The 16,159-nt window shown below is 53.8% G+C and overlaps 2 protein-coding genes across 2 annotated transcripts; one reads left to right on the top strand and one right to left on the bottom strand.

The window, feature by feature from the left end:
* Positions 1-8,791: 8,791 nt before the first annotated feature.
* LOC142357670 (uncharacterized) lies at positions 8,792-13,108 on the bottom strand. The gene is made up of 9 exons (XM_075409224.1): positions 13,020-13,108; positions 12,292-12,411; positions 11,510-11,628; positions 10,914-11,357; positions 10,520-10,575; positions 10,153-10,241; positions 9,559-9,868; positions 9,269-9,328; positions 8,792-9,013 (listed from the first exon to the last, which is right to left on the bottom strand). The coding sequence occupies exons 1-9, from the start codon at positions 13,106-13,108 to the stop codon at positions 8,792-8,794; spliced, it is 1,509 nt and encodes a 502-aa protein (XP_075265339.1).
* On the top strand, positions 13,107-15,700 carry LOC142357669 (uncharacterized; the record flags this gene model as incomplete). Its single annotated transcript, XM_075409223.1, has 6 exons — positions 13,107-13,361; positions 13,700-13,759; positions 14,137-14,424; positions 14,790-14,884; positions 15,030-15,219; positions 15,576-15,700. Coding segments are annotated over exons 1-6 (1,013 nt in total), but the record flags the coding sequence as incomplete, so codon positions are not given.
* Positions 15,701-16,159: the final 459 nt, after the last annotated feature.

Raw genomic sequence — 16,159 nt, 5'->3', positions numbered from 1 at the left:
CATACAGAGAGTAAACTTACATCAGTAAGTGACAGTTGAAGGACGTCAGAGGACAGAGCCTCGTATAGGCTACGTATAGGCCCCCGTACGCACGACATACATACATGATATTGGCGAGATATATAAGGCAAGAACAGTACTCGTACGAGTACTACCGGGAAACGGTACTGTCCAATGTCCATGCGTAGCGATGTCCAGTACAAACAGTGGCAAACGGTGTACGTCAATTATCGATATCTCCGACGTACCGGCACCTAGGTAGTCTACCCCAGGTCTACTAAAGGTAGATCATAGTCTAACTAACTAAGTTCTAGCATATGCCTGGGCTTGTTAGTTGTAACTTGTATGTTGATAGGGATACCCTCTTGATCGCTCGCGGTCTAGCCTGTATATCGCCACTCGCCACCACACATATCGCCTGACACCATCCTTCCAAACGTGTTCACCGCAATAGGATCGACTTAGCTAGAGCTTCCGAAAACAGCTTTCTGGCTTCCAGCACACTATTTGCTCCCTCCCTCCACCTGCAGCGTGTCTGCCTTCTTTGCCGCGATAGCATGTTTATTATCTTGTGCCTGCTTGCAGCCGTCGCGTTGCCGTGTTCCGGCACGTGGGTCCACGATTCTCGCCATCTATTGTTCGCAAGAGGCAGTCGTTCGACACTCAAAGCTGACCTATCAGACGTCCTGCAAGCCATATCTCTCGTTACCACAGCCTGCGCCATCGGGTCAGAACCTGCCGCGTTTTCTTATCGTCGGCGCCCAGAAGGCGGGCACGACGTACCTCCATAGCATCCTTGCGCAGGTCCGAAAACATACAAGCTCGGTTGGACATATATAAGTATCTCCATATGCGCGACAGCTAGCCTGTTCTTCCGTCTCAACTATGGCACTGGCCGGATCGTATTGTCCACGGGATCCAGCACTTTCCCAGAACCGCATCAGCTTACATCCATACACGGGCCGATTCGTGATCTCCAGCACAGGTCTGCTCGTTATCGGTAGTAGCCCGTAGCACAATGAGCGGAACGTGGTTTTAAGTGTTCGCCTGACGAAACACGATACAACGGTTCTACCATCACTCACGCCCTGCAAACGGCCGCCCCTCAAACTCTGAAGCAAAAACCGATGCCACGTTAATCAAATCCCAGTTGCGGTCTGGGATTGCCGGCCGCAGCCCCCCCCCCCCCCCCCCCCCCCCCCAAACTTTCCACCGTCGACTTCGTTCCAGGTGTCTTGAAGTTGTAACCCGACCAAAAGCAGTTTGCCTTGCCCGGTGTGTGTTTCACGTTCACTCAAACAACGTTTTTGTTGACTTTGGGCATATCGCCTCGCTATTCGGCACCCCATGTTAGTTGAGGTTACCTAAAGCTGCCCCTTGCCCCATGTATCGGATAGTGGCCGACATTGACGCAGCGTTTCTAGCCGGTCGCTTGGGAGAGCGTCAGTTTATGCGGCGTGCCCATGCGACAGCACCCATCGCCAGTACGTGGAAATACAATATAATCGACATATGTGGTTATGCGCCGCGCATGTCCAGCAGCATGCTAACCATACACCTGCCCCGTTTTCATCTGAGAGCATGTGTAGTTTCAACGGCCCGTACATAGCGGCAAATGCGCTACAGGTCTCTCTGTTGACAAAGCAAAGAAAATGATACGCAAAGGGACGACATATTTCATACATGAGACACTTAGCATGTGTAAGGGGATGCAGTCCTCACCTGCAGTATATTTAAATGCTGCCCATCAAAAAGTAATATCATTGTAGGAAATAAACCCATCACCCAGCTGTAGGAATTTCTGCAACAGGCAGGTACAAAAACAAACAGGGCAGTTGCCAGTTTTGGAACATGGCGCACACCCGTCAATGCAGAAGGAATATAGCTAGGGGAGGGCGGCGGAGGGCATGCGGGAAAGTCTGGGAGAGGGGCAGAGGCTTAGCAGTATAATATATTTTCATGATCTGAGACTTGCAAGTATACGTGTGTGATTGAAACTCCTGACAAATTCGTTAGAAAAGTATGAACAAAAACATAAGGCATTAAGGGCATGTTTCGGGACTACTATCTATCTATCTATCTATCTATCTATATACACCATCATGTGTATCCATGCAGTAGCTTACATGCCAGGTTGCTGACTTCCCAGCCCGATGAAGTATACCATGTAAGGTCAAAGCATACTTAATGGGCCGGGCCGTGCCCATTCAGGGCAATATAGGCCCACCAAAACTGATCACCCGGATTATGTGGGTGGACTGCAGATCCCAGGCGTTGTTGGTCCATCTCGGCAATCTGCGTTGAGCACGGATGGATCGCAGAAGCTGCCGCCAGTGTACAATGGAATCACAAAAGAGCTTCACTTCTTTGACCGGGCAAACCTTGACAGCAACTCCTTCGTTGAGGAATATCTCTCAGCATGGGAGGCAGCCGGGGCCGAAGATATCCTGTTTGAGTCAACACCGGGATACCTCCCGACTCCAATGGCCCCCTATCGGATCTCAAAACTGATGCCTGAGGTCAAAATTGTCATACTTCTCCGCGACCCTGTTTCACGAGCATTGTCCCATTGGTGAGACGCAGACAACCAGCTTGGGCTGTACTGATGGAGGCACGTCACGTTGTCTGCCCTGTAACAGCCCGGTACAGCGAGCCAGGCACCGGGCAGCTTGACCATCTACCGTACATAGAATGCATTCCTCATGCAAACTATCTAATATGGAAATGCATATTGGCTGGTAATCTCGGCCGGGCAGGAACATGCGAGCAACATTCTGCAGGAGGTCAGACAAGAATATTACCTGCCCAGAGACGTTTGAGAAAGCAATTACGAGAGAGATATCAGCGCTCCAAAGAGCGGGATGTGATCTGCAGAAACTGGTATGCAATTCTGCATCGCAGATCTTCATGAACATCGATATCAAATATCAAACTGCTTGCGGCCATGGATCAGCATTGCATCATGGGGTGCATGTGTGTGTGTGTGTGTGTGTGTGTGTGTGTTTTCGTATTCCTGCGCCAATGCAACCAACTTCCTGTGATCTGGTTGTTCGTATGGGCTAACCTTGCTTTGTTTGCAGGGGCGGCTGCAGGGTGGGGCGTGGGGCAAGTGCTTCCAGTGCTATTTTGAAGCGTCGTGTGATTTCACAGAAGGGAAGGATACTGAGGATTGGTTCAAGCGAGCCGTGAATCCAGAGGGGCCAAGGTATGGTTGTCACTGACAGGACATGATCGACATGTGACAACCAACCGCTCTGATGGTTATTAGTTTCACACATCAGGAATCTTCTTCCAACAGTACTGGGAAGAAGCTGAGAAACTGCTTTTTGTTACCTGGTCAATCACGTAGCATGGCCGACCTGTAGAAACGCGCCTGGTGAATGTATTCCATATCACGCAGGCACGAGTGCAAGAAGTGGTCCCAGCATGCCGGCTATGTCTTCCGGGGAATGTACGCCGCCCAGATATCTTGGTGGCTGCACTTTTTCCACCCGTCACAGATCCATATCATCAATCAGGCAGACATGTCGGAAGATTTGGATGCGACACTTGAGAGGCTGTTCATGTTCCTTGGCTTCAAACCATCACACAACATCGCTTTGTCTTCCCTCAACAAAAAGGTAATTACTTCCGTCATGTTCGCCCGGCATAGAACCCCCCCCCCCCCCCCCCCCCACCCAGCACACACACACACACACACACACACGCACACACACACACTAACACACACACACACACTAACACACACACACTAACACACACACACACACACACACTAACACACACACAACTCCAACGCTCCCCAATTAAAGACTTGAAACTGTATTTAAGCCATCTGTCACATGAATATATTGAACGAAGATGACAGTCAATCCCCTGGTAGGGAGGCGCAAAATATCAGCCACGGGAACGCCGTGCGGTATGTGTGTCTACCTTTATCTGTGCTACCTCCTGTACTGCTACCGATCTCCTTTGCAAAACCTACCGGATTCAACAGGCAGGAGTCTTCAGAGGAAGCTATAAGAAGAACCAATTGCTCACGCCTGAGTATGCAAAGAGCATGAAGCAGGCCGAAAAAACCCTGTACAGTTTCTTTGCCACTCACAACATGAACCTTTACAAGCTTCTCCGCAAGCTGGGCATCACCAGTTTTTCACACTTCAACATCACACGTGGCGAGGTGAGTATATACCGGGCACCACCACAAGCACGACTTGACTTGCTGTTTTTTAAGGGCTGTGTGACCCTGACATGGGCCACAGCATGTCAGCTGCTATATGGCAATGTATCAACCGCAAACAGGAACATTGCTTTGATTCCTTACACGTTGAATAGCTGAATCAGCTCGGCCAGTCTTCTCACTGCATCTGCAACGCTGCTTCAGGGCGAGTCTGACATCGTGTAGGACGTGTGAATGACCCGACAGTGTTTGTATCACGACCCTGAGGTATAGTTGACAACGTACACTGCTGGCATTTCGGCAGGCAGTGTAGAGAAGTAAAGTAATCTGTGAGATTGCATACGTGTGCCATGCTGTTGCCTGATGCATAATTATTTTATATCTGTAATAGCTATGTTGTTCACATGCATGCACTCACAGCGTACTCAAGCGTCATTCATGCAGATCACACCCAAGCGGAGTCTTTGTTGTGGGACTCATTCCGCGCCCCATGACTGAATGCAGGCGCACTGATCAAGGTGTTGCGGCAAGCAGTTCACAAACCCTGCGGGCACGTCTCAGCATATGTATCCCTGCCATCCCCAATTGTGAAGTGCGCAGCATGTTACACAGCTGCCTTGTCCATGAGACCCCAGCTACCCCGCGATGCGAACGGCAGGCCTCGAAAGGCTTGATTGATCACGCATAGCCGCCGCGGCCCAGGGTGGACTGCGCACATGTTCGAGTACTGCTCTCGAGAACGTGCGCGTCTTAGAGTAAATGACAACATATAGATTGACTGATGAGAACACCTGACCTACCGAGTTTGTGATAGAATGACTAAATGGATAGAGTTCCGCAGCAAGCCCACTGGGCCGTCTGTACCTTGTGCAATATAGCTGATCTGACCTGCCCAAAGCCCCGCTGATATGTGTACTGCTGCATGAAAGAAATGGTACTCTCTCACATGAAGTGATGCGATTAGAAGGCGCCAAGCAAGCGACTCCACATGCGTGATTCTCTCCTACTAAGCAGTAGCAACGGTGCATATTGAAAGGCAAGTCCGGATGCACGAAATATGAGCTGATGGTGGTGGGCTGAGGAGATGTAACACAGGTTGACAAACTTGCTGTATCCCGGCTGTCGTGAACCAATGTGAGCTGCCGCTGTTAGTTAGGTTGGGCGGAATGAAATTGCAGGGTGGTAAGGCCATTCACATGTCTCGCCAATGAGTGCGCCAACCACGCGAACTGCAACGAAATGGTTTGTGGTTGGAAACCCGATTGCGTGAAAAAGTACAGTACTGGACCGGCCACCTGCATCATAGCACTATGAATGTCTACATGTGTAGTAATATTTAATACATGTAACATCTATTGGCCGATGATATGCAACATGCCCAACAAGGCCAAAGCTGGGTAAATCGTAGGGTCGCATCGTGACCATGTTCCTGGAAGCCCTCCTGGTTGGTGTGACCAAGTGCGACGTACGTAGACATTCAATATTACGAGTACGAGGTTCCGAGTACGTACTTAGTACGTGCATCCAGACATCTGCACCACAATCCAAATATATAGTACAGTAGGCAACATCAATCTGGTACTCGATTCTGGTACTCCTGTGCCGTACAATGTACTCAGCCCGGCCAAAAATACTCGTACGAGTACGATGATCATGACCGCGCGGGCAGGTGCATGCCTGGGTGACTCAGCGCGAGTGCCGGCCGGGTATCGGGTTGGGTAGGTACCTACCGACGTATCTCCTACGGTAGTCGCTACGGTGTAAGCTAGAGTAGCTGCGAATGAGCTGACCGGCTATGTACCGACCGATCCCGATCCACAACTGGCGACACAACATGTCAGGTGTGCCCCAGAACAGGCATGGACTGATTTGCCCAGCGCGCACGCTGGTTATCCACCTGTCCGTTTGGGAGAAGATATTGTAGGGAAGGAAGCCACAGCTGGGTTGAGGTTTTCACCGTTTGACCTTGACCGTTGGGCGGTGTGGCAAGCTCCGACTCTCACCCGTTCCGGCTGCTGGGCGCCTCGCAACCTCGCCGGTATGGAAGGACGGACGACGCCCACCACGACGCCCCGGTTCCGACACCTCCGGTCCGGAGTGACCCCGCTGAGGATACAGCACAGAGCTCTATGCGCGATTTTTGCATTCGTGCTATCCCTATCCCACACGTCAGCTCAGCTGCTGGACTTGCGGTGGCATTTCCTCGGACGCCGGCCTGCATATCGTGGAGAGTCTGCCCACACGTGTAAGGCATACTACCCTCTACCAAGCAGTTCGCCGGAGGGTCATCTACCCAGGTTCCTCATAGTCGGAGCACAGAAAGCCGGAACAACTTATCTTCACAACGTTCTATCGCAGGTTGGCCTCACCCTTGAGCTCGCTTGCGCAGATTATCACGGCTGATTGTGTGGAAGCGAATGTGTGGCCCGTGCGGGGTTGTGTGGGCTGGGTAGGAATCAAACGTCGGGAGGGAGTTGCAGTGCCAAAGAAACATCTGACAAAGAAACCCTCGGCGTTTCCTCTTCTGGAGGATCCCCCTTATATCCTGCTATGCATTGCACGCAATGGATCTACCGCGATATGCTGGGGACGTGCTCCATTTTCAAGTGAGCAACACTGCTGGAAAGCCCAGCTGCTCCAACAGCACACCCCAGAAGGTATAGCGATAATTTCCGGTGACATCACAGCCCCCTGAGACATATCGTTGTGTGGATTAGATCCCAGGTATCAAGGGTCCAACTCAGCAGCCAGCAATTGCTGGCATGAAACAGAATCTGCCCCCGGTGTATGACGGCATCGTGAAGGAACTGCACTTCTTTGACCGTGCCAATCTGGACAACAACTCGTTCGTCAAGGAGTACCTGACAGCATGGGAAGGAGCCAAGCCTCATGATATTCTCTTCGAGTCCACGCCGGGCTACCTTCCGACACCAATGGCCCCGTACCGCATCTCCAAGCTCCTCCCAAGTGCAAAGATTGTGATTCTTTTAAGGGACCCAGTCTCCCGAGCCCTGTCTCACTGGTACTGATCCTCCACTGCCGAATTGATGGCCGCCTGTCTCTCATTCTGCCTCTATGCAGTGCCTGTATCGATGGGTGGGAAGGGGGTAGGGTGACTCCTGGAGGTATGTGTGCTTGTGTCCTTGCGTCCTGAATGATCAAGACGGATGCTTGCAGGAACATGCGGGCCACATTTTGTAAGAAGCCAAACAAGAATATCACTTGCCCAAATTCGTTCGAGGAATCTGTTAATGACGAGATCGAGGCCCTGAAGGCTCGGGGCTGTGCCCTACAGCAATCGGTACGTGCACACAGCTCCAAAGATGACGTCACTCGATGTGGTGTTCCTGGAGGGGTGTTTAAGTTTCGGTCAGTGGTGCAGACAGAGGGAGCTGGTGCCATGGGATCAGTCGGGATGAACGATACTCTCAGCTTACTTGCCGTGACCATGCCCAGTAGCCTGTGGAAATCTGACACCACAGTTGGGTTGGCGCTATGGCTGTGTGCTATCACACTGCTTGTAGGCAGGTTTGGGGACGGGGTACGGCAAATGCTTCAAGTGCTACTTTGAGGCCTCCTGCGACTTCACTGAGGGAAGCGACACTGAGGAGTGGTTTGGGCGGCATGTCAGCACCGATGGGCCATGGTGAGTCCAGGGTGCCCAATGCACACCCTGCTGTTAGGAATGAAGGCTGGATTCAGAGGGCTGATGCGTGTCACCCCCTGATTTACTGGTGGCCAAACTTGCCAGGGACGAGTGCAAGCTGTGGTCTAGGCATGCCGGATATGTTTTCCGAGGGATGTACGCGGCACAAATTTCCTGGTGGCTGCAGTTCTTCCATCCATCCCAGATTCATATCATCAACCAGTCAGACATGTCTGCGGATGAACCGAACACCCTGAAAAAGCTGTTTCGCTTCCTGGGATTCACGATGCCTCCCAGTTACTTTAGGGTGCCCATGTCCGCCAAGGTGCGTGCTCAGCTCCTACTCCCCCCCCCCCCCCCCCCCCCCCCCTCTTCCTCTGGGTATTGTCTCAAACGTTTTGCCATCCCCTCCGGTTGCCTGAGCAGCGGAAATTCAGTGGTGGGTACTCTTCACTGGAGTACACACCAGACGTTGTCGCAAGTATGGAGCGGGGGGCTGACAAGCTCTATGAGTTCTACGAGCGGCACAACCAGAATCTGTACAGACTGCTGGAAAAGCTGCATGTATCTGACTTCTCCAGGTTCAAATACTCAACGGTGAGCTGGCATTGATGATGGGTACCACCCCTTGCCTCCAGAAGTGGTCATATTTGTCTGCACAAGGCCTTCTTGTTCGTGTTGCTGAGAGGTGTGTGCGTGTGTTGGCGGTACGAATGAGCAGATACAGGATATGCTCCATCTGTAACAGCCCTCATACGATAGGAAGGCTTTTGCCCAGGTGCGAAGACTGTGGCTAGACGTGTGAATATCGCCTCAAGTTTGCCCAGAGCTAAGATGCACATGCATGCTGTAACCTCCAAGGTCTTGACACTGTCTACCGCGCGTGCCAGTGCACTCACACAAAGTATGTGTGCTCACTCATAAGCAGAATAGAGTGAGAGAATCAGTGTTCGGTGTTGCACTAGCTATGGCTTATCTGGCACCCCCACTAGCCGACAAGACAGCTCCCACAGCTCTGAAGACACGACTTGATTTTCCACTGCAGGAGACGCTGGGACCCTCTTCGTCCGGCTGCACAAGGCATGCCTGCTCATCCAGCGGATCGGCCAGTCTAAGAGGGAGAAAGATCCCGTCAGCGAGAGGAAGACACCACTCTGCAGCTTCCTCATCAATCCTTCCCCTGGGCCCTACGGTTCATCACAATCCACACGGCCCATGAGTTTGCAGGGCAACTACTATTCCTCTCCCATTCATTCCCATGTACCTGTCTGTTCATTGTTTATGGCAGCATTCCACACGTGGCGTTGGAGTTCGGTGCACAGGCGCATCCGCTGTCCAGGCAGTTAGCGGATGAGTTGCCACTTCCTAGAGTTGGCCGTACAGTGCTAGGGAGCCTTGAATAAAATGTAAGTCACAAGGAACGCATGGTCGTGTGTGCGCACCGGGTTCCATGTCACAGCGGGGGATGCAAACAGGCCCCGGGCAAAGAAATGGTGGTCCTCCTGTTGCACACGCACAGTAGTTGGTCCATGTGAAGAGCGTATCCTGAGAGTGCTCAGGGAGGTTGAAACGCACCAACGGATGTTGGTGTGCAGCCTCCCGACCTGCCAATCTGAAGGTGGTAGGGGTATTGGTGGCTGCCAAGGACAGGTCCTTCATTGGGGGCGACATGTGAGCACATGGGTGCTAACGTAACATTAGCCTTGACAAGTGCTCAGGTGGGTAAGCGCACCGGTGATGCTGCGTGCCAGGGTGCGGTCGCTGCGTACACCACAGCACTGGCACCGTCTGCAGGAGGCGCGTAAACGGCCGCTATTATCGACCGGATCGGGGGCCTAGAGAACACGCCGCCACGGTCCCAGATGCTGCTGTTGACGCCACCCGGGTCAACTGCGCACGAGTCCACCCCGAGCGGCTGCAGCCGGCGGTGGAGCTCCTGGCTGAAGAAGACGTTGGCCTGTTTGGTGTCAGCATAGGTGCCTTTCCTCCAATTGAACAGGAATTCCTTGGCGTCCCGTATTGTCACAAAGCGATGGGTGACGCTGTGGAATGGACAACAACAGCCAAGGCAAGCTTACAGATGGTTGCTGGCTGCTGTTCACACGAGCTCAACCTCAGGCATGTCGCGACAAGGTCAGCTAGGACCGGGTACGGGACCTGTGAATGCGGGACCTGCACAGCATGCGATTGCCCAGATGACAAAGCACGGCACAGGTCCCACAATCTGCCTAGAGCCGACACTGTCAGTGGTGCTGCAGCAGCAGATAAAGCATGTAAACCGTGCAATGGCATGAGTGACTGAGGAGGTGCCATGCGGCAGTCAGACCTGCTGACATTGATGACGCGGGAAGGGGAGCTGGAGATAAGAGTCTTTTCCAGCAGCCTGGTTAGAGCAAAGGCCCCCAGGTAATTCACCTGCAGTAGGCGACATTACTACCTGGCATCAAGCCGACAAAACAGTGTGCATGTCCTTCCCGAAGGTGCAACGAGTTCTGACCCCACCCGAACACGGCATAAATCAAGAGGAGGGAGGCGCAGATGGCTAGTCTGCTCTGTACTAAAACACGTGTAGCAAAGGCGTTACGGCCCACTCCAATGCAGCGTCTCATTGTGGCGATCCCATGCTGGATGTGCTGTAGGACAGAATCCTGGGGACCGGGTGGTGTGTTGGTGCGTGTGAAGCGGCGCCATACCTGGACTAGACCAGTCACTTCTTCGGCTGTTTTCCAGGGGCGACTGAAGTTTGCCCCTGAGATAAGGCGCCCGCAAAGGTCATTCCGGGACCAAACAATGCTAGCATACTGTTAGTCCACCTAGAGGCCCCAAACATATCAGTGGTGACCCCGGGGATCTCCAAAGTCACATTCACATAGGGGTAGGTAAATGGCAAGACTAGAACATGAGGGAATGAAACAGGCCTTTGTGACCAGTCTTGGCAGCAGTCGTGATCCCGCCAGATCAGCAGGGCTGGCACACACTGGTACTGTGTGTGTGTGAGTGTGTGTGTGTGTGTGTGTGGGTGTGGGTGTGTGTGTGTGTGCTTTCCATGCTCGCGGGGCGAGAAGGGGGGGGGGGGGGGGGGGCAACCTGCATTGTTGACAAGAATGTTCAATGGCTTCCCCAGCTTCTCGTACTGTTGCACAAATTCGCGAACGCTGTCCAATGACTTGAGGTCCAGGGGCGGTCCCAACCTCCACGTCCGCCCCTGCCACGAAAGGAGCAGCACGCAACTGTCAGCTGTGGCTGCAGCTGAGGCTGCAATGGAGGAGAGGACACATCCCTGAGGTGGGCAAACAGGTCGTTTAGCTGAACCTGGATGTGTCTTCCTGATATGGGGCTGCAGTTTGCTCGGCCTTCTCCTGGTTTCTAGCACCCAGCACCACCTTCGCACCGAGGCCAGCCAACCTCGAGGCAGTCTCCAGTCCGATGCCAGATGTGGCACCAGTGACCAGTGCCACCTTCCCAGCAAGGGCCAGGTCTGCTGCTCCTGGCATCGTGTCTCCAGACTGTGTGCAACAAGGCTGTCACTTGCTCGCAGCAGTAGAATGCTAAAATTTTGCTAGAAGACACATGCAGAAACAGCAAGACAGGGGACGGTTTGAATACCAAGCCTAAGTGCAATGCAAGAGGGGGCAAGAAGCAATGTCTCATAGCTCATTCAAAGATTCATCGCATGTGCAAACCTTCTGAAGATGTCCACGTTCTGATCTTGGATAACAGGGCTCGGGGCAGCTGCACCTCCACACCAAACTGCTTTGAAGGTGAAGGTGAAGGTGCTTTAGTTAGTGCTCGTGTGTCCTGCCTGCAGGACAACGGGCCGGTTCGAAATATCTGCTCGCCTCCCCGGCTCCGAATTATAAAATTCTCGTCCTGGCTTGTCCACGACTCACGACCCTTGCACGCATGTTTTTTTACTTGCACACTTAATTTCAACGCGATACACCTAGAGGGTAGGTACCTACCTACTTACCATCAATGATAATAACTAATGAGTTATGCGGCTAGCACTTAGCAGTGACCGCTGACCAGTGAGCAGTGACCACTGGGTAAGTAGGGTACGTAGGTAGGGCACCTAGGGTACTGACCAGTGACCAGCTTTAAAATTTTACCCAGGCATGAATGGGGATTCGGGGCACACTGTAATACCAATCAATGTACTAGGGTCTAGGCGCCGGGGATTTTAGTACTTTGGCGCTGTCTAGTGTGTACGTGTAGTGTGTACGTATACGCGTTGTGCAGTACTCCGGCCGCCGGCCCCGGTACGCCAGGTACGCCAGTGAGTCCGTGAGGGTACCTAGCTAGCGATACAATTACAAAACAAAAGGCGCCATGGCCGGTGGCCAGTGGCCACTGCGCACCGGCCTGGATGCCTGGGTCTTTGATCGATCCCGAATGGAGTACACGTAGGGTACGGGTACAGAATACAAACTACAGTACTTAAAATAGACTGTAACTTGTACGTAACCTGTACAGGTCCGGGGTCGCGCCAGCCGGCAGCCGCCCGCGTCCATCAGACATTGATGCAGACACTCTAGACAGAGCAGGAGGAACTGGGGGATCCTCCTGATCAGAGATGGGTTGATTACTGAAATCGCACCTTGATCATGACCTATTGCCTGCCGGCCTGAGCTCGTACGAGTACAGTCCTATTATCGGCCCTTTAATAAGTACTGGGCGTAGCGATACTGCCATAACCGAGCGGGATCGAGCGGCCAGATTCGCAACATCCTGCTATGTTCAAGTTTGCTACTACTACTGTAGTACCAACTACAATTTTAACACTTTTTTAATTAAAGCGTCAGGCAGAGTCAACATCGTCACCTGCATGGCTCTAGGGCACACAGACTAGGGTACAGAGTATCAACTGTCAGCATACACTATCTACAAGTACATGCACGCGACAGGATCACGGAAGTTTAGTAACAGCGTAGTAACGCACGACCTATTACCCCACGCACATGGGAATAACCCGACTTGTAGCGTCCACACCAGTTGGAGAAGCAGGCACCGCTAGGTGCGCGCGCCACACAGATCAGTGGGCAACATTTCCCCTGTGCAGTATCCGCGCCAAGAGCTACCAGTACTGCACCAGTTCGTCTGAGTGTGGGCGGCGGAAGGCCAGAACGGGCCTGAACGCGTGCGAGCTTTGCCTGGACCGATCATATATCCCCGGCATCGCCCATTCACACTAACCGGCTACTTGGAGCCGAGTAGGTAGTGTAACCCGCTCGCGAACCCTGGCCAGGCTGCCGAATCCCACCCGTGGGCATCCTGCACGTCATGAACTCTGCAGGACCTCCTCATGGCAGCGGACTAGGTTCTGGCTTTGCAGCAGCGTCGTGGTCGCCCGGGGGCATTCCTCCAAGGTCGCCAGAAACTGCGAGAATGCCCTCCGGGCAGCACAAGCCGGGGCCATCCCCGCCTTATAGCCCCTGCCACTCTAACACTCCGAGTGATGAGCAGAGTGAGCAGAGCTACCCTTACTTCGTGTACCCCAAACCTAACGGACAGAGCGGCGCCTCGACAGCGAACCAGGTAATCCCATTCTACCATCACGGTGGCTCCCCTGGACCTTTCTCCGCCTCTGCGCGTCCGCCCTCCTCCCCCCCCCCCCCCCCCCCCCCAAGGTACCCTTGATCGTCCCGGTCTGCTTGACGCTGCCTTGAAACGCTCAACCAAATGAAAACCCAACCGCGGAAGGGCCAATATTTAGTCATTTCCCCTTCCTCCTCCCATCAACCCACAGCAACGATGATCTCAATCGCAGCGCAGACACTGCCCTGGCACGTTTGACCGCGCCGGGCCCGGCCCAGTCCTTCTGAGCCCGAGTACCCCCCCCCCCCCCCCCCCCCCCCACCTGCAACTCGTCTCAGCTTGCCCGGAGCTCGACGCCCGAGACCACCAGCGCTCTCTTCGCAGAAGCCACTCAACAGGTATATGCTGGAAAATGATGGAGATTAAGCTCCCATCCCTGCCTCCCAAATTATGTTGCTTTCTGAAAAGGGGAGAACCTGTGTACACACCAGCAAGACTCAGAGTCGGCAGCAGAGGTCATACCACCCTGAGTTGGCCTATATGAGTTACAAAAACGGGGGATGGCTGGCCAGCGCCAGTAGGTATCCGGTAGGGGACCCCACCCTGAGTTTGTTTCCGGCGGACGGCCACGCATCATCTAGCCAATGGAGTCCAAACTAACTTGTGCCGGGCAGGGCATGACAGTGAGAGGGTGAGCCGTGGTGTGCGGGGGTAACTGTGATCATGGAACTGAAGTAGCCGAGTACGTCCTGACTCGCTGTCCTCTTACCAGCAGGCCGCCTCCTGTGACGGGAACTTAGCAAAGCACCAGGAACTGTGGTTGTTCGACAAGGCTGCAAAAAGTGCATCACAATGTACAGAGTGGCACAACCCTTGCGGCCTCATTCCAGGCGAGCCCACAACTGTGACAGCCGCCCTTGTTCAGGCCCCAGCTTCCTTCAACAACCCCTGCAAGATGAAGAAGATCTTCCGGCCTCCTTTCCGGCTGAAGATCGTAGCAACATACCCAACGGCTGGCACCTCCACCTGCAAGGCCACCGGCTACATGTTGTCGCAGCAGCAGGTGGGGGCACTGCACATGCCTTGCCTGGTGTGAGGTGGTGTGACGGTGTTCGGCAGCACCACCTGCTGCAGCGCTTCTCACACTTTCTTTGTGGCACCCGCTGACAAAAGCCACACACATGGGCGTACCATCAGGGGAAGGTCTGTTAAGGGGGATGTTTGGCTCTTGTCTTGTGCATTGAACATCTTTGCAGACCTGCATGCGGGTCCTCATGCCCTGCGCCATCGCCACCCCAGTATTAACTTGCTCTTCTACGAGCTGCTGTAACGCACAGCAAGGCTTCCCCCCGGGGATTGGGGACCTCAGCTGGCTCGCTGCTCTGACCTGGGCCGTGGCGTGCTTGTGCCGCTCCGCCTTCTACGCAGGTCGCCACTCTCCACATGTGGAACCCAGAAATACATGGCGCCGAGGCCATGCTCAAGGGAAACACCCTGGAACAGCAGCTGACATCGACATCCGGGTACGATTGCTTTCTACCCGCAACTAGACACAACTGCAGTTCCCGTGTGACCTCTGCTCTCTTGCCGCACGGCATGGGCATGTCCATGGGCCCACTTGCCGTTACGGTCCGTCTAAGGACTATTTTCCTTGCTTCTGCATCACAGAGAGCAGGTTGTCCACGAGATGGAGTTTACAGAACTCAAATTTTGCCAGCCAACCCGAATGAGTAAGCGGTATCTGTTAGTGGCCGTTGAGCTTAACCCTGGGCCAACCCTCTGGGTGCGTTATACTCTCCCCACTGTTGTCGTCAGCCGCAGCGTGGATCAATACAACAAGGCGGTGCTTATCCTCAAGGTCCGGCATCCCAGCCTAGCCCAAGCTTTTTCCTCCCTTGCATGAAGAATGGGCAGCCGACGGAGACCGAAGGGTTGAATTATGAGGCTGGGGGGTTAGGCACTGGCAGGGGCCGGCCAGGCCCTCCCGGGGATCAGGTCCGCGGGAGGCCTTTGGCTGGCCAGGCCTTTGGTACCAGGCTGGCTCAGTACTTGTGCAGGGCCCCGATTATGCACTGCCTTGGTCTGGTCTTCAGAGACACCCGGAGCCCCAAGCACTTTTTCCTTGTCATGTACTGTTTGAAATGGAAGCGGGCAAGGAAGGGGACTCTCAAACACACCTGTCTTAGTATGGCTTGTACTGGGTCTGCTCTTCAGGACATTCAACCCATGGACGGCAGAAGCCTGCGTGGCATGGCCAATGCCGCCGCCAGCGCAGCGGCTGCCACAGATGCCGCCGTGAAAGCTCTCAAGCGCACCTCACCTTACACCTCAGAAGGACGGTGACATTGTGAGTACTTGTGAGCCTGGGCATCTCTCTTCTCAGTCTTGTCGTGCTTGCCACACTGCGTGCCATTTGCATATGGAGCTTGCCTCACCTGATTGTCGTGAATCCATCGCCCAACATAATCATGCCTCCGCTCTCCCTGCGTTCCTTTCCTTGCCGCCCTATCTTCTGTACAGGCTCTCCAGTATAAGCCGTCAATTACTTCGCACCCCGCATTTGCACTCTGCCTCCTCCCCGCCTCTCTCTCTCTCTCTCTCTCTCTCTCTCACTCACTCACAACAGCCCACACAATCCTGTCTCTGGGGTCTCAGTAGCCTGCGCCTGGCCACCTTCCCCGCCGTCTGCGTTCCGACGAGCTGACAGGGTTGCACTGGCTTCTGTCCCTCGTTCCATGGACTGCCAAGCTATCACTTGTCCTGCAATACTCCTTGTCGTGTTGTCTGGGTTGATCATG

This window comes from Convolutriloba macropyga, unplaced genomic scaffold (assembly GCF_964194025.1).
Source record: "Convolutriloba macropyga unplaced genomic scaffold, txConMacr16.3 SCAFFOLD_5636, whole genome shotgun sequence".
NCBI lineage: Eukaryota > Metazoa > Xenacoelomorpha > Acoela > Convolutidae > Convolutriloba > Convolutriloba macropyga.
This window is presented reverse-complemented; position numbering and strand designations above follow the sequence as displayed.